Raw genomic sequence first — 25,073 nt, forward strand, 5'->3', positions numbered from 1 at the left:
TCCTCCTTCACACTTAAAAGGTCACTAGAGGTCAGGCAACTAATTGCTCGAGCTTATGATAAGTCACGGAAAATATGTGCAAAATAAATAAGTACTTGTTGGAGGTAGAATAAATATGTTTTGGGAAATAAATAAAATGTTGAGGAAATATATAAATAATAATAATTTTAAATATATATTAATTTAATGTTTAATGTTTTCCCATGAAGATTCTTTAACATTTCCCTTACTCTTCTTTAGGTCGCAGCGAACCGCCCGTGGGCGTTGGCGATCCCTGCGCCGGATGCAACAAGCCCATCCTGGACAAGTTCCTGCTGAATGTCCTGGAACGCGCCTGGCACGCCTCCTGCGTCCGCTGCTGTGAATGCCTCCAACCGCTCACCGACAAATGCTTCAGCCGCGAATCGAAGCTCTACTGTCGCAACGATTTCTTCAGGTGAGTTTTGAATAGGAGAAGAGGAAAAGGAAAGCTAGATAATAAACGCGAATTCTTGAGATTCATGGCATACATCAGAATAATAAAAGTCCTAGTAAACGCGAATTCTTGAGATTCATTATATAAATCTGAAAAATAAATGTCCCAATAAATATGTAAATGGTGTTGGTAAAACTTTCATTTGTGTTGCATCATCTTACTTAGAGATTCGTGGGCTTTATTTTTAAATAAAATATCCTATAAATCGCACAATTCGATTAATTCCACGATGAATCCCACCTGAATCGGCTGAGCCTTCAGTCCCAAAGCCAGAAACAGAAATAGAAACAAAGACGACGGGGGGACAAATCAAAACCGAAGCAATTAAGTCAAGTTGGCAATCGCGACTTTTGCGTTCCATTTGATTTCACTCCGTCAGCTGGATTGGCTGGGCTAATTGAAAAGAACTCGAGGAAATGGAGAAAAAATCTCGAGAATGGCAGGCGAAAGCAATTAACATGCAAAATACCTGAACAAATCAAAATGAAATCAAATCCTGTGGCCCCGTGCACTTCCTTGATTTGCTGAAAGGCTGAAGAGTCGACTAGGTGTCGTCCTATCAATCAGCGCCAGTTGGAAAAGGTTAACAAGTGACGGCGGCAGACAAAAGCCATCCCATAAGGGAGAAGGAAGGGTTCGGTTCGAGTGGGGAAATGGAATCCGAGATCAGGATTGAAAGGCTTCCGAGAGGCACAATGGAAGGGCCATTCTGAACTATAAGCTATGAGCCATCAAACCTCAATCTTAAATGAGTCTAGGAAGGTTTCGCATAAACTTTGAAAATAACTACAGTAACTAACAGAAATTCTGGAATTTTTGTAAAAATATTTAAATAACTATTAATGGTCACTTAGTTTTTCTTAAAAACCATTGGCCATTTTTTTATATTACAAGTAAAGGTTACATTAAAAATGTATTCCCTTAAATTGTTTATTTATTTATTTACCATTTTTACCCACAGACGTTACGGCACCAAGTGCAGTGGCTGTGGCCAGGGTATCGCGCCGTCGGATCTGGTGCGAAAGCCCAGGGACAAGGTCTTCCACCTGAACTGCTTCACCTGCTGCATCTGCCGCAAGCAACTGAGCACAGGTGAGCAGCTCTACGTGCTGGACGACAATAAGTTCATCTGCAAGGACGACTATCTGCTGGGCAAGGCGCCATCCTGCGGCCACAATTCGCTGAGCGGTAAGTCTGCGAAACAAAAAATTATAATAGTAAAAGCTTGGAGAGATATAAAAATATTTATTAGTAATTTATTAAATTTTTTTTCTAATGTGAAAGCTAAAAATTCGATACAAAGGATACATTTAGTTGCCCCACTACTTTGTTCCACTAATCAGGGCTCCATAAATTTTCCGGACATCCCAATTGGGGCTCATCTTTGCTAATGAGAGTCTGCCTAACCCCACATCCCTCTCCCCTCTCGAGTTTAGGGTCTAAAGCCTCTCACGTATCTGCAATTCCATCAGCAATAGATACAAAATTACGCATACGACACGTGGAACGCTTTTGGGTATATTTAGGCGCAATTTGTGCCACGCGTCTCGTTTCGTTTCGTTTTCTGCCCAAAAATATTTTAATTTCTGACGCAGTTTGTCTATTTGTTTGCACTAATTGTTTATCGTTTGCCATAGAAATATTTGCCATTCAAATTACCGTGGGAATAAAAGAAAATGTTGCATTGTTTTTGGCCTTCTGTTGATACTGTTGTTGCTGTTGTTGATTGTTGATTTTTCGGGCGCAGCATTTTGCTTCGTTTTTATTATATATTATCTTTTTTTTTAACTGCGCATACTGTGTTGTCTTTGGTAATCCCGGAAAATATATATAAATTTTCTGCATTTTTGCGGCACCAAGAAGGCCGTGCAAAAGTCATGGGCTAAATGCTTGGCAAATATTGACACAAATCGCATAAATAAAACAAAGTCATGCATAAGATAATAGGAAGTGAGTACACATGATACAAGGGAATTAGAGTGGAAAACTGGAGGGTGGAAGTTGCATTGGGAAATTAAAATTAAAATATAATCCAATATTTTAAGATTTATAATGAAATTATTTTAATAACTTTTAGAACGGTATCTTTTAAATATTTTTTCTAATTTTCTTTTCACTTATCCCTGCATTCTCCGCTAATTTAAAAATACCATTCTTGTAGTAAGAAATACATGTCCATTAAAGCCTTTTTTGTGCCATAATTTTCGCATTCCTTTCGTGGCCGAAAAATTCAACAAAAAGGCGGGGAAAACGGAAAGGCAGCTGGGAAAAACTGAAAACGCATTAAAGCCAAAAGCAGCTGCAAAACTCGCCTTCGCCCCTGCCTCTTCGCCATTGTTTACCCTTTTCACTCGACGAACAAAGTTTTAAAGGATGTGCGTGTGTGTGTGTGCTTGAGCGAGTGCGAGCATGGGTTAAGCTTTAAAGTTGGTTGGATAATTATTTGACGTTCGCCAAGTTTTCACTGGCCAAAAGCGGCAATTATGGCTTTAAGGTGAAATTTTATGTTGAATTCTTTAGTTTAAATTTGCAGAAATTTCCCTTCAATTTTTATTGTATTAATATTTTTGGTAAATTAATTTCAAACTCCTTGAAAAGTTAGCTTATTTTTTCCGCAATTTTCCTCTTCTTTTCAAGACCTTTTTTTATGTTCCCTATACTTTTTTTTAGCCACCGAAAGAAAACAACAATATGTGCTTAGCATTTTTTTTCGCTTGCTGGCAAAATTATTTTTGTAGCATACTTAGCGGCGTTAAATATTTCAACGCTGCCATTTTCTCTCCCTTTCCCCGGAAAGAGAGAGAGGGAAAGAGCAAAGTTGCGAGCAGGAGAGAGAGGGTGACAAAGAGAGCGGCGGCGATGAACGAGAGAGAGAAGACTCGCTTCTCTCTCGCAGCTGCGCATTTGCAGAGGACGAGAGAGAGCGAGATGCAAGATGGCTAAGTGACGTCGCTGCCGCCGTCGACGCAGGCAGAACAAAATGGCTGCGAGCCCCAAAAAGTAGGCAAAAATGTTCACCCGCTTTTTAGACTCTCTCTTTGGGACTTTGCATCCATTAATAATATCTTGCCTCCGAACTTCCCAGCCAATAATTCAAGAATAATTATTATTTATTTTCGCCTAAATTGCTCGAGAAAAAAATGAGGGAAAACCTTTTTGAACCAGAAATACAAAACGCTGAAAAATTACAGAAAAATTCTGAGGGGGAAAAGTCCAAGTGCTGCGCCGTCTGCTGCTTTTATCGATGCAGCGACGGCGACTGCGCTGCCGCGTCGCAGTCGGCAGCGACAGCGGTCCAAAAGGAGCGCAGGTCATTAATGTTTTGATTTTAATTGCGTTAATTACGTGCAACGGATTTTTCACTTAGCCACCACACAAGACGAGCCCCACAAAATTGATGCAGCCAAAGAAAAAAAGAAAGTGTCAACACATCACGTATACGCCTCTTTGTCAAAGGAAAACAAAAGGAAAAATACTAAAAACCATGCAAAAACTATCAACATTTTTAAAAGGAAACGTGTGATTTTTTTTGTTGTTTTTTTTTGTCGTCGCTCTCGACTCGTCAATTTATGGCTTGTCATATAAATTAAACTGTTTGCTGTGCGATAAACAACAACAATGAATGGACGGACAGCGGCGGCGTAACTGAGGTAATAAATCAAACTACAAATAAAAAATATAAAAACTGAAAACTAAGACCCAAGAAAGCGGGGAACACAAAGTGCAATGGAGTAAAAGTTTTGAGATAAAACTTGGTAGCCAAAGAACACAAAATGGGTTCCATAAAGTGCTGAAAAAAAAAAACCAACGGGGCGAGTGGAACTAATTATCAAGTGTTCAAAGTCCCAAGGTTAATATGGTTGTTTTAAGTTTAATAATTTCAAGTGCACTACAAATATTTGTGATAATGTAAATTGAAGAAAATAATCAGATTTAAATTTAATTAAACTATTTTTAAGGAATTTGTTATACAACTCGCAATAATCACACTTTACAAATTTTAAAGTATTAATTACTGGAACCTCCCCTTCAATTTAGCTTGTAAAATTATTTTAAATTTTGAAATGCAAAGTTGAAGTTAAAATTGAATTAGCCAACTTTTCGGCTTCTCTCTTCGCTTTCCTTTAAGCCTTAAACTTTGTGAGTTATCATCAACACTTCAAATGACTTACGGCACTTCAGCATAAACATGTGGGAGTCCTTTTCTTGTACATATATAAGGACACACATACATATAAGTATACACAGACATATATTGCATGTGTGAGTTGCGTACTTAATGACCCTTAAACGACCTTAACTCCGACTTGGCCTGTTGTTTTTGAGGGATTCTGTTGTTATTTTTATGACGGCCGAAAACAAAATTTTTATGAACCCGAACCCACACACATCCTCCTGCGCCTCCTTCGTAATTTTATGCCTCCTGCTTTATTGTCCTGTTTGCTTTTGTGGTTGTTGCCGCTTTTGTTGCTTTCTTACGCCTACTTTTTTCTGGCTTTGTTGTTTCTCTTTACTGGCCAAAAGGGTCAAACGCATATGGCCAAAAGTTCCTAAAGTTCATCTTCTTCCTTTTATCTTTTAGTTATTTTTGCTTTTGTTTCTTTTTTTTGGTCAGCGATAAGCAGCTGTTGTCGTTGGCCTCTCTTCTTTTTTAAAGCCAATTCGACATTAAAGTTGGCCGAAAGTCGGCCTTCTTACAGGGTGGCAACGTGGCGTATTAGTAATTATTAATATGGGAATTTTACTTAGATCTGAGATGGAAAATATGCCTGTAATAACTTTTGATACTTCAAGAGACAATAGTTTATATTTTAGTTATATTTCCAACTTAACCATCTGATTGGCTGGTAAACCCCTGGCTGTATCAAAGTAATGGGTAAACCTTTAAGTCCAACGTTCAACCACATGAAATATACCGCAGATTTACGGTTGTCATTTTGCCGGCTGGTCACGTAATATAGTACTCTTATTCAGGATGGGCCCCCGGGTAAATCGCTGGCCTCAGCTACGCCCCTGGCCCCTTGCCACGCCCCCTCTGGCCGCCCCCCCTGGGATTCGCCAACAGCCTTGCGGTTGCTACTTCTTCTTTCTCTAGGAGCTTTTATTTTATTTTTATTTTTATTTGCAGTTTCAGTTTTTGCAGCGGTGGCAGTTTTTGTTCAGTCAGTTTGGTTACATGGCTTCTATATGTATCTATGCACAGAAAATAAAGGAGTACCTATAAGAGTTATATATAAAATAATTAAAATAATAATTGATATAATTTTGATATTTACAATATTTGTTCATAAAATACGAAATTTCGTATAACTTATATATAACTTTTATAAAATGATTACATATCAAGCTGATATGTTTGAATCATACATTTTACATAAATCATATCGTCTTTTTATTAATATGAAATAAGGTCGAAATTACCCTATTTCATATAAATTTTTTTCTGTGCATATATATTTATACGCCGCTATATAAGTATTTATATGTACTATATTTTTTTTGGTTCGGGGCCTTGCAGCTCGAAAAGTTTATGGCTTTGGCTGCTGCGGCTGCCTGTGGTCCAATCTGTTTCTCGTAGAAAAACAAAAAAAAAGAACAAAAATAAAAATAAAAAAGCGAAGAACCGAAGGAAAAAAAGTAAAACCGTTAAAGTTTATTTGACATTTACTTGGGCTATTTTTTATTTTTATGACTCTCTGGGTTTTTACTTTTTGTTATACACGAGACTGACCACAACGCCCTCCCCCTTTTACCGTGCGCCTGTTTTAATGCTTTTTTTCTCACTGTACGCTCGTTGGGATAATAAATTTGCGGCTATTTTGGGGCCACGAATTTAATACTTTACCGATGTGCGATAAAAAAAAAATAAGGAAAAAAACCGAAACGAACCAAAAAACTGGTACCTTCCTCTTCTAACGCCTTTTCAACGCCTTCGTAAATCATTTGGCCAAGTGCGTGTGTGCCTTTGTGTGTACTGCCAACTATTTTCCATAAAACGCGGCTTTGATTTGTGGCGACCGAGAGGAAAAATAAAAATAAATATAAAAATTTACAACGCCCAAAGGTGGAAAGGCCAGTAGACTTTTAGCACCGACTGTGGCGGAAATGTCGCCATTTTAGCGGGAAATAGTAGAGGAAAAGGCATGGGCCGAGTTCATAAATCAAGACCATAATAATTCAGAGCTATTAATGGGGCTGGGAAAGTAAATGCTAAGTGTGCTGGGAAATTCTTTAAATTTACCTAAATTATGGTGGTTTAAAAAGGGGGTAAATGTGGTATTCAATCAGAAAATGTCCTGGTTCTTTTCAGAACCTGTTTATGTAATTCCGATTTCCTAAACACCTTAATCGATTTCGAATTCAAATGTTCAACCTGTATGTTCCCAACTCCCACTCCTTTCTTCTTTTATTTTTTTTGGGTAATAACTCTTCCCTACACACACTCACTTGTTATTGTTTATTGTTTATGGGGCATTTGTTGAACGACTTGCGCGCCTTAATGACAAAACTCGTAAGGCAGCGAAATAAAACGAAAACGAGGGACAGACGTTAGAGAAATAAATAAAAAAGGGTCTTCTCGCTCAGCGTTTTCAGCATTTTCAGCCTTTTAATGTCTAACTAAAACGAACCGGGGGGCACTAGCGGGTTAAGGGCCAGCCATTTGATGATGTGTCGGGGCAAATTACGAGAGGCGTTAAAACTAGAGCAAAGTCTTCTCTTGACTCGAGTGAACTTAAGTGCCGAAAGCGGACTCGTAACTTCTCCCATAAATCTCCAATCAAAAATTGAGTGTCTCTTCTGGGTTTTTAGGTTTGGTTTTTAGGTTTTCGGGGGGGGGGGGGGGGGGGTTAACTTGATGAGCAAACAAAATCAAGTCTCCTGATAATGACAATGCGAGAGTTTCAGTTTCAGTTTCAGTGCTCAGTTGGCTTTGGCTTTTGTTTCTGATTTGTTTTATTTGACTTTTGCTGGGATGGTGGATGCCCATAAAAGCGCTTTAAGTGCGGCACTTTAAGGAGCCATTTTCCCCAAAAACCTCGGCGCACTAAACAGCAGAGATTTACGACCCAAAAAGAGTTAAGGCACTGAGAAAAATGTTTAAGTTTTTAAAGAAAATTTATTAAAAAAAAAAAATAAATATAAAACAATTGAGCAAGATATTATAAACTTTTTTTTAGCAATTTAAAGACTGTTTAAATAGTTTAGATCTTCTACATATTTTTCTAAGTGTATCTATATGAGCTCCCCCCCTTCCCCACCACTTGTAATCGTGTCATATTTCAAGCTTGGCCAAACATTTTCACCAGTCAAAAAATAAAGTCGAAAAAATAAGGAAAACCCCCTGAAAATCCCCCCCAAAAAAGGGGGGTTTTTTTAGAGGGGTTGGCAGAGATAAGCGTCGACTGCGACGTTGGCAGCACACAAAAAACGAGAAAGGCGGGCCTCGGGCCAAAAACTAAAAGAGATGGCAACAAACGAAATGCCCCAAAGAGAGATGGCAATAGAGGGGGAGGGGAGGAGTGGGGGTGGAAAGGGGGTGGCGCTACTGGGGGTGGCTTGCTTTGGCGGATTTCGCGTTGGCGGCTGACTAAAGAAAACAGCAGCCGCAAAAAGCGAAGAAAAACGAAACAAAAGGCGAAAGGAAGCTGTAAGGGAAAAGGTGGTAAAAGGGGGTTGGGGGTTAGGGGTGGGGGTAGGACTTTATTCTGAGGTCGCACAGCACAAATCCAACTGTCGAAACCAAAAGCACGCAAAGCTTCACAAAAACTGCTGCAGGTGGCATTTGCCAAAGAAAGAGACAGCCGCAAAATGTGTGAGGGGGGGCTTGGGGTGCTAGAAAGAGAGGGCAACACACTGGGGGTTGGCATCTAAGGGTAGCCATGCCAAAATGTGAATTGAGGTTATGTATACAAAACGGAAACGGAAATGTGCAGAGCTTTGTGTGCAAAATGATGTCTGCCAAAGGAGAGGAAAAAGAAAATGGGAGAAAGCAGGAGGGGGTGGGGGGGTTGGGTTTTTCCTACTACCACTAACACTGCAGCATACTACTGGCTTAAGGCCCCTTGGAAAAGCTTAGAAAAGGCAAAAGACTCCAAGTACTCGAAATACACGAAATCGATTTCGATTCCGATTCCTATTCCTATTCCGATTCCCTCGTTTATTTTATTTCTCCTCTTCCGACTCGAAACACACACAATACACACAGCGCACTGAAAATGGCTGAAATGAAAAGGCCCTTTAAGCTCTTAAAGTTTTTCCGAGCTCCGAGGTTTTCCGAATGGGGTGGCTGGCTGCTCCTTATCGCGCCACCGAGATCTTTGCCATTGGCTGCGTTTTTCCCTTTGCCAGCTTCCTTTTATTTTGCACACTCATAACTCATATTTATATAAATATGTATGATATATGTGGGCATATGTTCGGGGGAGATAACTGCTGTGTATGTATGTGCTTTCAAAGAGTTCTTGCTGGCATTTTTTGAGTTCATATTGTGGTATTTCATTTAGCTTTAAAAGGACAAGGAATTTTAAATAAAAATATATTCAATAATAAAATCTTTAAATATTTATACCCATTAAATATTGAACAACACATATTTTTATAAATTAAAATGGGTTCCCAGCTAAATTAAAAAAATATGTATATTAAGAATATTTTTAATTTAATATTGGCTTCCCAGTTAACTTAAATAAAGTCACACCACTATTTGCATGTTTAAATATTATAAATATTTTTCTAAATTTAAATGGGTATATTCAAATATATTATACGTATAAAAATACAAAATATGTTAAACATACGATCATAAAATCTTTAAATATTTCTACCCATTGAATATTAAACAATAAATATTTGTATAAATTAAACTGGGTTCCCAGCTAACTTAAAAAGTCACATATCATCATCGATACTCGCCCTGATCTTTGGTAACCCAGATACCTCCCACCTGTAACCGCTGATGCGAAACCATTGCAGCATAGATAAATTCCGAAACCGAACCCGAAACCCAAGCCCACTTGTCGGGGTCACCAACTGCAACGCCCCAACTCCTCATCAGTGCCCTTTATTTGAAACCTGTTCCCAATCTCCAGTATTTTACGAGTACTCCTCATTCGAGGTATTTTTCTGTTTCTGTTTCAGTTTCTATTTGTGTTTCTTTTTCTGTTTCAAGTTTCTGTTTTCTGTTTTCTATCTCGAAAGCCCGCACTTAATGCTTATTTTTATTTTTAGTTTGGCTTTATTTTTTACAGCCACTTCGGAGCTAGTTTTAATGGGCTTTTACTGGCACCGAAGCACTCTTTTTGGAGCCCGACTTTGGAGTTTGAAGCTTGGAGTCACAGTTGTGTTGCGCCTTCTTCTTTTTGCGTTTTTCGCTTTGCGTAATGCGCGTGAAAATAAAGTTTTTCGCTTGAAAAGACCTTAAATAGGCGGCAATAAATGATATACAGGAGAACCTTTCCACATTTCCACGCCTGACTCACGATTGCCAATGGAAATGAGTCAGTTTTCAAGCGGCGGCGGCGGCGATCGCAGTTGAATCTCTGTGACTCAGTTCTACAGACTGGAAAATGGCAAGCAAACACACTTATGAGCCAATATCTCGGCCGGGCGAGGGGACGGGGCAGTGGGCCACAAAATGTGGGTCACGAGAAAAAGGCATTTTCTGCCTGTAAGTAAAAAATATTTATTTTCGTATGACTGAAATTCGAGATCAAGCGCAGATTGCGTCTGGAAATAGGTGCTAAAAAGATGAATGAACCGAAAAAGGTGGAACTAATGAATCATTTGAAATATGACTTTTTAGATCGCTGGAAATGGGTGGGTTTTTTTGTGATTTATTTGGGCTGTGACCTTACATAAAAAATTAACAGAAAAAAATGCTAAGGTGCTGGAAATATTTTATTATAATGGGAAATAAGATACGGAAGGTGGAAAGTAAATTTGGATTTATCCTTTATCTTTTCTACACCAAAAACGAAATCGATTTAAAACGATGATCGATTTGATGTTATGTGGTATCAATTTTGACTTAAAATTTACCAGAAATTTCGGCTTGTTTTTTCAAAGTAATTTGTTTTACTATCACCTGCTTCTTGGCTTTCACTTCTCCCCTTTAAGCCAATTTTTAAAGCCCACTCCCCTTTTGTGTAAACCAACATCAAATGCACAATTCATTTGCGCATAAATTTGCGCAGATTTTTACAGCTGCAGATTGCGAAGTTGGTTGGAGCCATAAAAACGGGCAAGCTGTGACAATTTCTTCGGCTCCCCGGATTCCCCAGATTGCCCAGATTCCCGAGATTCGCCAGATTCCCTACATTTTGGCCCACGCCGGCGCTATGCAAATGTCACAAATGATAAACGCAATAAGCATAAATAAATAAAAGTTTCGCACATCCCATAAAGTATCCCCGAGGAAGATGGAGTGAGTTTTAAAAAAAGGATTAAGGGGAAAACGTGCGACTCCCTTTGTTGCAGCCTTATTTATTAGTGTCACAAATCGTTGGAGTTTAATTCTTGTTTTCGCTTTATGTGTTAATCGATTTGTTGTTACTCTTGTTTACGGCAAATCATAAATTTTGCAGCTCTTTTTTCTCCTCCTTTTTTTCGTGTTCCTCTTGCAACAAATTTGAGTGTGATTTATAATTTTGAACTTTGCTCGTTTTTCGGCTCTCGGTTTTTTGGCATTTTTTCTTTTTGCATTTTCTGCATGCAATCCATCAAAAGTTATAACAAAACCCTGAAAGAAAAAATATAAACAAAATCGAGATACAAGAAAAACATGTCAGAAATCTAGCAAAGAAAACAAAAGCAGAAATGCTGACAGACAATTTATGGACAAACAAATAAAACAACAGAGAAAGAGATGGAGATGGAGCGATAGAAAGAGAGAGCGAATGCGATTGCGGCGGCTGGCGAGGAAAATTCGCTTTGAAATTGATATGTTTGACAGCGCGGGGCCGAAAAACAAGCGACCAACCGACCAACCGAAATAGTAATAACAAAATAACAAAATACGGTTGGGAAAACAAACAGAAAGGGAAATCCAACTATAACAACACCGAAAATCTGGGAAAAGGGAAAGTTGTCGGGGGGAAAATTTGCAAATTTCTGTTCCAGTCTCAATGTTATGTGAACTAATTTGAGATTTCGATATACCCAATTTTATTTCGGATTTTTAAAGTGCTTAAAAGTTAGATTAAATAGAAAAAGTGTTTAGATTTGAAAACCTCAAATACCCTACAATAATCCATTACCATTTACCATTCAACATTTTTCATTTTCATTAATATATCCCACTTTACCACCCATCTATCCATCCATCAACTTCTTGTAACCTGGTAAAATCACCAAAATTACTCCAATTAAGACAAATATTGTGTTGGCCCACAACTCAGCCGCATTTACTTTCACTTTCTGCGGTTTCAAGCCATTGACCCCGCCTCCAAATCAAAAAAAAAAAATATCCCCCTCCTTAAGTTTAGTATCCAAAAACTAAATCGTTTTGCAGAAGTTCTCGGCGAGATTGGAGACTCAGATGTGGATTGGTTTTATAGCTCGTTTCTTGAGCTCAATAATCAGGCCATAAACATGAGTACAGTGAGAAAAAAGGGTTAGGTTTTGCCTAAAGTAAATATTATATAGTAAAGAATATAGAGAAAAGTATAACCGATTTTTCTACAATCATTTTTCTTCAAGATTTTATATGTTTTAAATATTTTTATTTTTTCCCACATTCTCACCTACTTTTTCTCTCTCTGCGGCTGCGGGTCTTTTGTCATAACCGCAGAAACCACCGCCACCGCTGCCGTGGCTTCGCCTTTAATCCGTAAAAAGATCTGTTTTACAAATCCCCCGACGGATGGCTGACTGGCATAATAATCTAGGCGCGCTGATCTCTGATCTCTGCCCCTCGCCTTGCCCCTCTGCCCTCTGTATATATATACATATACATATATATTTTCGATCGCGTGGGCAGGTAGACAAAGTTGTTATTGTCCCATTCGTCAATGATCCGACAGCAGAACGCGATCTGGGCTTCGTCTGGGGTTTTCGCTCTGAAACTGAAACTCGAACTCAAAACGGAATCCGAATCCGAATCTGAATCTGCGGCTTAGGCTCGCTTTTCGACACTTTGTTTGGCACGGTTTTAAGCCAATTGTTAATCGCAATGGCTGCGCTCTCTTTCGGCCCAGAGGAATCCGGGGAACGGGAATGGGAATGGGTATAATCCCAATTGACAAAAGTCAACAAAGCGCATCAATTCATTTGCAATTCCATTCGGAAGAATGGGATAATACATATGTAGGGATGTAGGGAGATGCGTGTGGTCCCTGGGTTCCTTCGCTCGTGTTGCGTTGTCAACATATTTGTCATCTGTGTGGGCATGGTCTATAGGGTCTGCTGATCTCGGGATCAGCTCGGGCTAGCTGCCGTTTTTGTTTACCTTACTTCCTCCTTTTTGGGTGCGGTTTCTGGGGTTTGAGGCTTATGTGTGGGATATGCAATATAGGATAGGCAACTATTGGTAGGATTATAATAAAATATTCTAGTTTAAGGTTATATATAATATTGTTTCTGAGTTTTAGGGATTTTTTGTAGATTTTTATGTGTATCCGTTCTGGTTGATGTAGGCTACTTGCCGATTTTTTTGGCAAACATTTTAATAGAGTATTTTATCTTTTTTACAAGTTTTTGATAAAGGGAGTGAAGTATTTTAGTAAAAATATTCGTTATTAAATTCCTTCTGCTAAGCAAATATGAAGGCGAACTGAGAATCCTGCGAGTCCTTTACTGCCACTACTTCCGCTCGGCTCCTTTTGCCGGCTCAAAACGACGCCATTTTGTTTATGGCAATTGTCCTCGTGTTGTTCCCGCTGTTGCTTTTGTTATTGTTATTTGTTATTCCTGTCAGTTGGTTCGTCGCTCGCCAAAAGGAGTTCACCTTTGCTTGGCCTGGCCCTCTTCTTGAATTTCCTCTCTTTCATTTTATTTTTTTTCTCGTTTTTTTCTGGGCGACAGGCGCGTTGAAATGAAAGAATAACACAACAACATACACAATAACAATAAAAACAAAACGGTTTCGGTTTTTTTCTCCTCCTCTTGTTTTGGCAAGAAACATTGGTATCAATTTCAAAGAGCGAGAGACAGGGAGATACATATACATATATATATGTATATAGAGAATGTTAAATTCCAACTGGGGAGGGATGAGGCAAATCCTTTTTGGCACAGCTCAACGCGTTCCAAGGGAAAAACGCGAGCCACGAAATCCTGTTGCTTTAGGCACAGCAGCAACATCATGACAGCAACATCACAAAACCAGCAGCAACATCTAAAAAAAAAACACTTGGAACTATAAGCTAGTAAAATCGAGCAAATCAAATAATTTAATATCTTACATTAATATTAAAATTTCAAAATTATTTATTTAATTTTTAAATATTTTATTCATTTTAGAATTCAAAAATAATTGTTAGAATATTGTTATGAGTTAAACAGATTTCATTTTTTAGATTTTTGATTATTGTTTTTCACTTTCATTTTTTAATCAAGTAACTTTTCCAATAAACTAGAAATTGATTACAAAAAAAATATGCTTGACTTTATTTTTTAATAGCTAAAAATGTTTAAATAATTATTGGTAGTTTATTGATATTGATTTTTTTACTTTTATGTATTCGAGGAACTATTCTAATAAATCAAAAATAAATTTAGAAATAAAGTTTTTTTGAAGTGCAGCCACAGCGATTTCTACATGCGCTTCAAACAAAAGGGAGAAAGGTCCTTTGGTCCTTTTCGGTGCCTGTTCGTCTGGCTGTAAAACCAACAGCCAGGGCAAAAAAAGGGATCACTTTACAAATGCCCACAAAATGCGGCCGGTTCTTGTTTTTGTTGTTACTTGTGTTGTTGTAGATTGTCGCTTGTGGCACTGCCACAAAATGCTTGAAATAACAAAAGCAACAAACAGCGGACAGGCCACATTTGGCACAACAACAACCCGAAGGCAAAGGCAGTTGAGTTACCCAAAAAGGTAACAGAGCGTACTCGCTTTTTCAACTGTTGTTTTTCCCCCGCCCCGCCCAACAACCCCTTTTGATTCTCACTTTTCCATTCCTTGAGCATTTGTAAGGAGGGAACGCCATATGGAAGTTATTGTGCCCGTAATGCCAATCAAAACAAAGATTTTCGGTCGGCAAAATGGGGTTTAAAAGCTGAGATGCCGGGGAAGAAGAGCTATTGCGAAATTATAATTCCATTGGCTTGGTTAAAAAAGGTAGCCAAAGAATTAAACTCGAAACTATAGAAGCTTTTAGAGATTGTTAAGATTTCATATATTTCCAGTTCTTTACTTTGTTAGATTAATATTAAAAATATTGGTTCCAAAAATAAAATATTTTTATAATATTACGTATTAAATCAGCATTTAAATCCTTATTTATCACATATTATTTGGTCATTGTTCAGTGATTCTTCTGGTCTAAATTTATCCTAGAGGATCCTAAAGGACTCGTAAGGATTCAGCTCACTTGACAGCTTGCCTGCTGCCCTGCTTTTCCTTTAACCCTTCTCCTCTGCCCCTTTCCCAATCCGAAGAAGTTTAGTTTCAAGTTTATTGTTTGCAGCAAAGTGTCAAACAAAGCGAAGTTCGAACTGAGGCAACTTGCCCCCTTGCCTTCCACCTAAAGTTGGGGCGCTCAAAACATCATCAAAAGTCAAAGTCACAAAGGCTCAAAAACTGTTTCTGACACTTTGAGCGGCGGCCACGAATTTCGAGACAGATATGGCTGCAAAACTTTGAACAGAAAGCCAAAGCCAAGGCAACGACAAATGAATTAAACAAATGCCATGCACTGTGCAAAAAAGGGGAAAAGAACTGCACTTAAAATAGTGATTAATTAAGTATTTATCAACAAAAATTCGATTTTTGTTATCTAAATTATTGAAAGTATCACTGAATTTAAACAATTTTAAGTAAAATTGAAGATCACTTAAAATTCGATTTATTTTCTCTTGCTGCCCCTATATTTCCCCTATTTTTCTCAGTGCCACTGCGTGTGTGTAAGCTTGTGTGTGTTTGAGTGTGTGTGCAACTATTTGCGAGGGTGCAACGGCAACAACAAATACCACAACAATTTGTAATGCCGCATCAAAGCGTGAAGAACGTGAACCAGTCAACAGAAGGAGCAATTTCCATCGAGGTGGTTGGATGGTGGATGGGTGGCAACTTCATTTAGATGTCGAGGGGGTGGCACTACACTTTCCACTTGACTGAGCATGCCAAGTGGCTAAATCGGAAAAGCGGGGCGGGGGAGTCAGAGCCAGGAATTTCCACCCAAACCCCAAAAAAGGGGGAGTCCTGCCAGCAGACTCGACTGTTTGTCTATAAATTTTAAATGTTTGTGCACGCAACACACAAACAGAAAACAGAAATTAAGTGCAAACTGCCCGGGCAGCAACTTGAACAGTTTCCATGGAACATGAAACTTGGACAACTTTGGACACTCATTACCAATGACCCAAGGCTCCCACTTGGTATTTATATATACATATATACTCGTATATGTACAGACGAGTGTGTGACCTTGACATGACGTTGGCCAGTTTGTCGCTCAAGTGGCACTAAATGCCAACAGACGACGACGACGGAGACGCCCCAGCAAATTGATGACTTTGAAAATGGAATAAAAAAACATTGGTTAGAACGGAAATTCCGCCGAAAGAAATCAAAGTGCAGGGAAGAAAATAAAAAATTAGTCTGTCAAAGACACGAAATGAGAAAAGAAAAGAGGGGGAGGAAAATTGGAAAATTAGTCTAGTTCCTTGTAAGTTCAATTTTCGGATTTAAGGGCTAGCTTTTCTGGCATTTCCAATTGACCGACAGATCCTAATGGAATATCGCGATTACAGGCCAAAATTGGAGCAATTAACTTTATTTATAGTTCGTAGTAATAATATTCTTTAAATTCCTGAAATCAGACCCATCGACTATCGGATCCCAGCTGGGGATTGCATAACATTTGCCAACTCACTCGATTTGACACTTTTCTTGCGTAACTGTCATGTGCAAAAAGGCAAGAGACGAAAAGGAAAATATAAACCCCGAGAAAAAGCGAAAGATATCGGTGTATGTATGTGGACGACGAGGATGAGAGACAGGCAGTCAGGGGATTAGAGTCGTCGTCACTAAGCCGCGATCGGGGGGTTAAGAGGGGCCTTCAGGGGGTTAAGAGGAGCCGGAGCGAAGACGTCAGCGAACGTCAATGCGAATGGCACTCAAAGTGCGAGTAAATCCCATGCCAAAGAGTACGAAACCGAGAACCAGGTGCCAAGTGTATGCACTGCGACAAAAAAGGAGGGGGAAGATTATGGAACAGAAATTTAGATCAAAAAGGTTCTAAAAATGTAGAAATCCATATATGAAAAATAAGTGAAATATGATAAAAACAAACTAAATAAAAAAAAAAATAATAATAATGAAAAAAATATAAAAATATAGAAAGAAATGAAATATGATCAACATTTACGGAAATACAAATTAAATAAAAATTAAAATAAAAATAATAAATAAAAAAAAAAAATAAAAAAAAATAATTTAATGAAATATAAAAAAATAAAAATATTAATTAACCAAATAAATAACATTTTGGTGTACGTTAAAGATGCCTTTTAAAGATTACCCCTAATAAGTTTTGTTAAAAAGTCACTTCCATAAAGACATATCAATACCCAACTAATATAAACTGATGATAGAGAACCGTTTCAACCTCTTCCAAGGAGCGAACTTTATTAGCAGGTGTATATTACTGCCTTTTATTTATTACAACCTTCCAGTGCACAAATATATCCTCCTCTTCTGTGACAATTCAAATCAGCAACGCACTGACAGGAATTAACCTAATTTTACAGCCAGCCAACTCAAGACTCCCCTCGGATTTCAGCCGATGAATGGAGAATGGGCTGAAGGAACCCAAGAACCCAAGAACCCAGAACTGCAGAGCCCAAAGAACCCAGAATGACTATATAGTATATATGACCATGTCTGAATGTTGGTGAGGCGAACGACTTTCAGAGTGCGCTCATGTAGAAAATCCAGCGATCTGTTCCACGTCCATGCCGCATTTTTCATGCCGCACTACGTTGTGCACTTAATAGTTGCCCATAAACACGAACTGAGCGAGGAGGAAAAAAAGAACAGAATGCCAGAAAAACCAGCTGAAAATGCTGGGGAGCAGAAGCATTCGATGATGGTGATGGGGAGGTGGAAAAACCCCCCTCGATTTTTCTGCATCGTGAACCACATGATGCAAAACTAATTCGAAATTAATGTGTGTGCGCTTTGTCTACGTCGATTGGTGGTGGCTGCCGTTTTTCCCTCCTTTCGATGGTTTCTAGTCCTTGGTCCTTGGGGTGGTGGCACTTCCACCGCCCACCCACCGAACCACCCACTCTCCCTTTTGTTTTTTTTTTTGGCGGATGAGGCAATGACAGGTAGATATTCGATGTCCTGACAAAACTATTTACGTGGGGCAATAAAGTTTCCGGGGTGGCGAAAAGTTCATCGGGGAATTTCGATTTCGATTTGCAGCCAACATGATATGGGTTATTTCGTTTTTTGTGGGACAGAGGGACGAAATTCGTTTAAGCTGCCTGGACATGACCTGAATTCGCAAGATTTTACAGAAAAGAAAATTCAAGCTTTAGTAAAGTTTATAGTAATTTTCGATATTATTTTAGGGATCCCTATTCTAAAGTTGAAATATAAAATATATTATTATGGTAATGGTTAGGGGGGAATTTCAAAACAAAATTTGTTTGTTGCTTACTTTTTGAATACCCAGTTTTCTTTCATTACTTTCCCTTTCTCACTGCTCGCTGCTTGCTTATGTAAGCGGCCTTCAAAGGCTGATCCACCCACAGAACAGGTGACACAAACCAACCACCCACCCACTCAACCTTTTTCGAGATCTTCTGCAAAGAGAGGGGAAAATCTATTCAGGACTTGGAAGCTGGAAACTGTTGCACTTGACTATGCAAACAGGGCAAGTGGAAAAGGAAAATCGAGGGGGTGGCTGGGTTGATGGATTCATGCCACCAGGCGGCGGCGCCTGTTGTTTATTTATGTGCCTGTCCTGCTTGTTTGCCCAATGATTCAGCTCTCTCAAGGATCTCGGCACTTGTTCGGCATCCTCGACGTCGGATGATGCGGATGTGGCTGCGGATGTGGATGCGGATACGGATGTTTGCCAAAGAAAAACATCAAGAGTGAACGAAAGCGGGGGCCGTGTGGAATTCAGAAGGCCACGAGGTTACTGGAAATATTTTTCTAAGCGCGAAATGAGTGTTTGAACTTTTATGGCTGCCGAGGGTTGCTTCAATGGTATAATTGCTATTGCTACAACAACAATTACAAACAACAACTGCCGCAGGGTCACGACGAAAAAAGGGGGGTGGTTTCCCAGTTTCCCAACAGCTTCCCAGTTTTTCCACCCAGCAACGCTTTCTGCGGCAATCAAATGAAGTGTTCCTGAATGGTTTTCAAAGTTAATTTGAGTGATGCTCGAGTGTATTTGTTACTGGTACTGACAACCCTCCTTCGAATTTTGTATTTCGGCGTGTTTATTAACATGTGTTTACAACAACTTAAAGCGCCCTTATGGAATCGACTCGAATCGAAAGGGGCGAACGGTTTTTCTGACCAGGAATCTCTGGGTTTCACCAACCACCACCCGCCACCCACTCGAGTTATTCGAAAAACGATTTTGAACGATTTTGAATCGCTTTGAATCGCTTTGAACCACCCAGTAAGCGATGCTGGCAAACACTTGAAATTTCCGTACCGTTGGCTCTGTCTGCGGGTCAATTGTTGAAGGACTTTTACGGCTTCCTGCGACACTCGACCAAACGCTCGCAAAGGACTCCTCGAACTGATTAAGATCTCGTGGGTTAGGGCTCGTGTGGGTTAATCTCGGTAGATCCCAGATGGTGGGAAGTTTTCAGATGAAAGGCTTTTGCATAGCCACTAGATTGTTTGCTAATAAAAATAAAGGGAGCCTAAGTGAAGGATTTTTATAGTTATAATTTGAGATTGGATTATATTCTATTCTAAAAGTTGTAATCTTTTTTTTAAATAATTATATCGATTTTATTGGATTATTAGGAATATTGTTTTGTATAAATACGATTTATACTAAAAGAAAAGACCTTTTAAAATTTGTTTTTTAAATCTAAAATATTGTGCCATTATTAAAAATTGGCAAATTAAAAGTCCCAAGTATTAGATCACTCTCTGTTTTCCATAAAGACGATGTATACTAAAAAAAAAAGAAGAAGAAATTTTTTAAAAGATCTAAAATACTTTAAAATATTAAATGATCACAAATAAAAAATCCCAAGTATCAAATCACTTTCTGTAATATTTTTTTTTGCCCGTCAGAAAGTAAAAACTGCAGCTTGTCAGCTCTTCCATGCTTTACCTCCATGGACATCTAATTCGAAAGCTACCCCCCATCGACTAAGAAACCCAAGCGCTGAAGCTGGAATTGGAATCTCATCATCTCATCCACTCATCCTACTATTCCTATCCTACCATCAGCCCGAGACTTCAACTCAACTCATCTCGTCTCGTCTGCGGGATGCGCTAAGCTCTTCTTGGCCAGAGTCAGTCGATGTGACAGGTGCCAGATGAGACTGGAAGCGCAGAAAGTAGAATCTAAATCTAAATCAAAGAACCCAGAACTCAGAATCCAGATCGCTGGAGAGGACAACCCCCTTTGGGTTGCATCTGGTGCGGATTAGATTATGCATAATAAAGTGTAATTTATTTCTGGCAACTATCCCTCGGGGGAAAATTCTCGAATGTCTGTCAGGTGCTCCCCAAGGGTTTTTGTTTTCCGATTCAGCACAGATTTCTTTTTTTTTTCCCCCTTTTGAGTGACACGTTTCGAAGCTCGTTTGGCTCTTATCTCAAACGGCCCAGGGAAACTGGAACGCGTGTCAGCATTTTGCATGGCCCAGAGCTTAAAAGTCTGCGCCAGAGAGCCCAGAAGAGATAAGACCCCCGCCTAATCAACTTGTATAGAAATCAGCGAGCAGCAACTGCAGTTGACACGTGACCCAAACACCGAACACCAGTTAAAAACGGGGGGAAGGAAGGGCTACTTAGACCATGAAATGGCGACACGTGACCCAGTCGGCGAAATAAACCCAATTCAAATCCAATTGCAGCGTCGTTTTGGGCTTAGCCCAGTACAAATATTATTTATTGCAATTGTATTTTAAGTGGAGTGTTTCCTTCTATTCTGTCATACTTTAGCAATTTGTTCAAGCTCTCGTTCTGTTTCGATTTCCACTTACAGATTCATTAATGGGCTCGGCGAGCGAAGACGACGACGACGATGATCCCCCGCATTTGCGGGCCACGGCACTCGGATTGGGCGTACTGGGGCCCAACGGACCCGACTCAGCGGGCGGACCTCTGGGCACATCGGATATATCAGTACAAAGCATGAGCACCGATAGCAAAAATACCCATGACGATTCCGATCAGGTAAGACGATCATTAGCCTGTATTTCGCCCGAGTAATGAATGGGAGATGGAGAGTGCTACCCTGGAGTTTGCTAAATTAAAAGAGTTTACTATTTTTCGGGATCTTTTAACCCACTTCCTGAGTCTCAAGTTTAAACTTGCACTTAACCGCCACTTAACCGGTAATTTATATTAAATACTTTTGAGCAGCTTACAACTTTTCCATAGTCCTTAGATTAAACTTGCACTTAACCGGCACTTAACCGGTACTTAACCGCCACCTAACCGACATTTCATATTAAGTACTTTTGAGAAAAAAAAACTTTTCCATTGTCTGAAGTTTAAACTCTCACCTAACCGCCACTTAACCGCCCTCGACTTAATGACTTTATATAAAGGGTATTTGAATAATCGCCTTTATAAGGTCCGCTTTTGATGATCAGTCGTTTAGGTGGCATTGTTGGGGTCTCTCATTCCACACTCCATATCCACACTCGGTTTGATTAATGATTGGCAAACGATTATGAGAGAGAGAGACGCCCGGCATTGTGTGCACTATATAGAAAATACAGAAATACAATATACAATACCCACTCGATCGCAGGGCTCCTTGGACGGCGATCCGGATGGACGCGGCGATTCCCAGGCGGAGAACAAAAGTCCCGACGATGCCAACGGATCGAAGCGACGCGGTCCGCGCACCACCATCAAGGCCAAACAGCTGGAGGTGCTGAAGACGGCCTTCAATCAGACGCCGAAGCCGACACGCCACATCAGGGAGCAACTGGCCAAGGAGACCGGGCTGCCCATGCGCGTCATACAGGTGAGTGCCTGGGCCATCTGGCAGGGGATAGATGATATGCGGGGAAAATATGATCCTAAGGTGTCAAAAATAAAGGGAAAACTAGCTGTAGATCCTTAATTATTTTAGTGTATTGGAGAATATTTCAAGTACCCACAATATCTTAATAATTAATATCTTAATAATACCATAGATTCATAAAATGTATATGATCTTAGGTGAAAGGTGTCGAATATAAAAAGAATATATGAAAACTAGCTATAGCTCTTTCATTATATCTATAAGGAATTTTAGCCACAATTACACACAATTTCTATCTTAATAATACCATAGATTCACAAACTATAGAGTTAAAATTAGCCTAATGTCAGCTAGAAAATATGTTTCTCAACTTAATGTTCTTATAATTTAATTTTAAACTCCACACTCAACCCATTCGAAAGCCGTAAAACTCGGCAAGAAATGAATTTAAATTGGTGGGCCCATGGATATTCCGCGGAGGGCCTTCCGTTGAAAAAGGCAAGTGCAGGCCGAGGCGGAAGAGTCCGCGATGTTTGGGCATGAGCTTTACTTTAACGATTCCATTTCCATAGCTGCCTCGGTGACTTTGTGCGTTCATCTTAGTGGTAGAAGTATTAGTAGTAGTAGTTGTAGTAGCGACCTCCAAGTGGTCGCTGGTCTTCGGGTTTCTCGAGTGGCGTGGAGCGGCCCGTCGTCGTCTGCGTTTCATCAGCATAAAAAAGGCATAAATTAAGCGCGCTTTGACTGGCAAATGTTTAAACTAAAGCAAACGCGGTCACCGCCCCAGCCCCCGCCGCTCAGTGCCGACAAGAAAACGAAGAACAAAATATCATAAAAAAATAGTCGGACGCGATTTTTCAACGTTGCCCCGTTGCAACGCTTCATTGCTCGGCTAGTAAAAACAACAAACCAAATACAATAAAAATAAAATTAATGTCGGAACGAGGGCGGACGCAGTCGCCATGTGGGCGTGGCGGCGCATTAAAAACGGAAGTTCAATGCGCTCGCAACAAAAAAAAAATAGGCAACAGAAAGCAATTTGCCAAAAAAGAAGGCAAAGAAAATAAAATGCGCAAAAATTCCGAAAAAATTAAAAAAAAAACCTCTCTTGCAGATATGAGAAGCGCCGAGAAGGGCGCAAAAATGTTAACTAACATGCAATGCTGTGATTAGAAGAAAATCAGGGCCAGAAGCTTACGTAATGGGATTAGAAAAGCTGCTTAACAAATTGAGCATATTATATAGGCGGTCCGAAAGTGGATTAGAGCAGAATATTGTTAATTGAGGAAGTGCTGCTAAGGTAGAAACTTAATTGCCGCTAAGTAGATGCAACCAAACCCGAGCCTTTGAAGTTCACCGATCATAAGGCCGTGAAGTATGAAAAATAGGGCTTTTCTAATTTGCTATTTTAATCAGTTTCTTTTGAAAAAAAGTCTGTTTATAAATCATGTATTATATCTTTTTAAGTAGATGGTTTGAAACGTAAGTGAGTACTTAACTATGCCATCACCTTTCACCTTGTCATTTCAAATTTGCTGCTGACAGATCCCTAAGTTGAAGTCCCTCCCAGTTTCTTTTCCCTCGAATCCTTTTTCCCATCGTTAGGCAGCTGTTGGGTTCTAACCTAACCTGTCAAGGATATCCGTAGCATATGTTCCACATGATCTGACCGCAACAACATCATTATGCTGGCTCTTCATTCGACCCGCTCTTCGGGGCACCTTGCTCGATTTTTCCGACAGGTTTACTGGAGCTACACCAACCCCTCTTTTAGTTTTCCATTGTTTTTCCAATCGACGGGACTCAAAATACCCAAATTCCTATCCCATGAGCACTTGAAGATGGGCACGGGTTCGGTTTATTTCGATTCGGTTCGGGTTCTCGGGGTTCTATGGTCTGGGTTTCGGCTTCGGTATGTGGCCTTTGATGTGTCATTGGTTACAGTTAAAGGATATTTAGGCGGCATTCGTTTCTTCTTTCAGCTCCTCAGCATTTCGAGCATTTCGAGCATTTCGCTCTTTTTCGAGGCGACAAGTGTGACACAATCAACACCTCTTTGGGGTCCCTCTTCACAACTAAACGAAAGTGACAAATGCCAACAAGTTGAAGAGGAGGCACACCAAACAAATCTTAATCTGCTCGCGGGAATCGCTGGAGAATCGTTGGAATCGGAGAAAGGGGAACTGAGAACTGGGAATGGAATGGGTTGGACATCTGTGGGCTGTCAGCGGCAGTTTGGAGATACATTTGCATCTTCATTAAGGCTGCACTCTTTTTTTCACCCGTTTCACCCAATCATCAAGCGTATCAAATGTCAAATATATAAACATAGATATAGGCAGCTTCCAGCTGATTTCGGATTTCTGATGTCTGTTTTGTGTTTTCTGATTTCTGGGGAAACAGCTTTGAGTAACTTGATCCCCATCAAAGCGTTGACTTTGGCAGTTCGTCAGCTTTGGCTTTGGATTCGGGAATCCTCTACAGATGTCAACGAGAACGTACAAATTGTACGACTCTTGGAGAGTCTGTGAATCTGTGAATCTGGGAGACGGGGAGCATCTTTCTCTTGGGCGCCCGCCCGCTGTGAGTTTTATAATAAATTTTACAACAACAGCAGCAGCAACCTGAGGGCATGACACAAAAACTTCTTAAGAACTTTTGCCGACAAATGAAAAGGGGGGAGGGGGCGATGGCCGCGCCACGGGACAGAAGTTGGGCCCCACGTTGGGCGCCAACAAAAACAATATGCCCTCGCCATCGCCTTGCCCACTATTCGTGGCGTGTCTTGAACTTTGACATAAAAGCTGTGAACTCGGGGGCAGAGTACGCAAAGCGTATCCAGATCAAAATAGATCAAAAACTTGACCAAGGAAATATTTTGAAAGTTATAAATATATTTTCCCTTTCGGTTCTCAACTAGGAGAAATGTATTTCCAGTTTCTATTAAGATAAATGCGAGTTTATTTTAAGCTATTCCTGAGAAACCCACCGCAAATCATTCCCATGCGAGGGCCCCCATAAAGCATTTGTATAATTGATAGATAGGTGGACCTTTGAGCATAAAACCAAATGCGTTCCGAAGAGTTATGGCCACGAATGTCGTTTCGTATCGAAGAGACAGAAGTCAACCTGTTTTGCGGGGGACTTGGAAATGAAGGAAAGGGGTATCTCTCTAGGTTCAGAGGCGGTTCTTTTTTTTGGGTTTCTTTCGCTCCATTTAAGCTTTGAAAAATTATAAACAAATAAAC

General features: G+C 39.8%; 1 protein-coding gene across 1 annotated transcript in view; it reads left to right on the forward strand.

Annotated features, from left to right (window-relative positions):
- The window catches only part of Lim1 (LIM homeobox 1), a 51,634-nt gene that overhangs the window by 17,590 nt on the left and 8,971 nt on the right, over nucleotides 1-25,073 (forward strand). Inside the window, exons 2-5 of the mRNA XM_017155727.3 lie at nucleotides 241-436; nucleotides 1,437-1,663; nucleotides 20,833-21,023; nucleotides 21,607-21,825. Coding sequence (XP_017011216.1) covers nucleotides 241-436; nucleotides 1,437-1,663; nucleotides 20,833-21,023; nucleotides 21,607-21,825 — 833 coding nt within the window. The remainder of the gene's footprint in view (nucleotides 1-240; nucleotides 437-1,436; nucleotides 1,664-20,832; nucleotides 21,024-21,606; nucleotides 21,826-25,073) is intronic.

The sequence above is a fragment of the Drosophila takahashii genome, chromosome X, assembly GCF_030179915.1.
Source record: "Drosophila takahashii strain IR98-3 E-12201 chromosome X, DtakHiC1v2, whole genome shotgun sequence".
NCBI classification, from domain to species: Eukaryota; Metazoa; Arthropoda; class Insecta; order Diptera; family Drosophilidae; genus Drosophila; species Drosophila takahashii.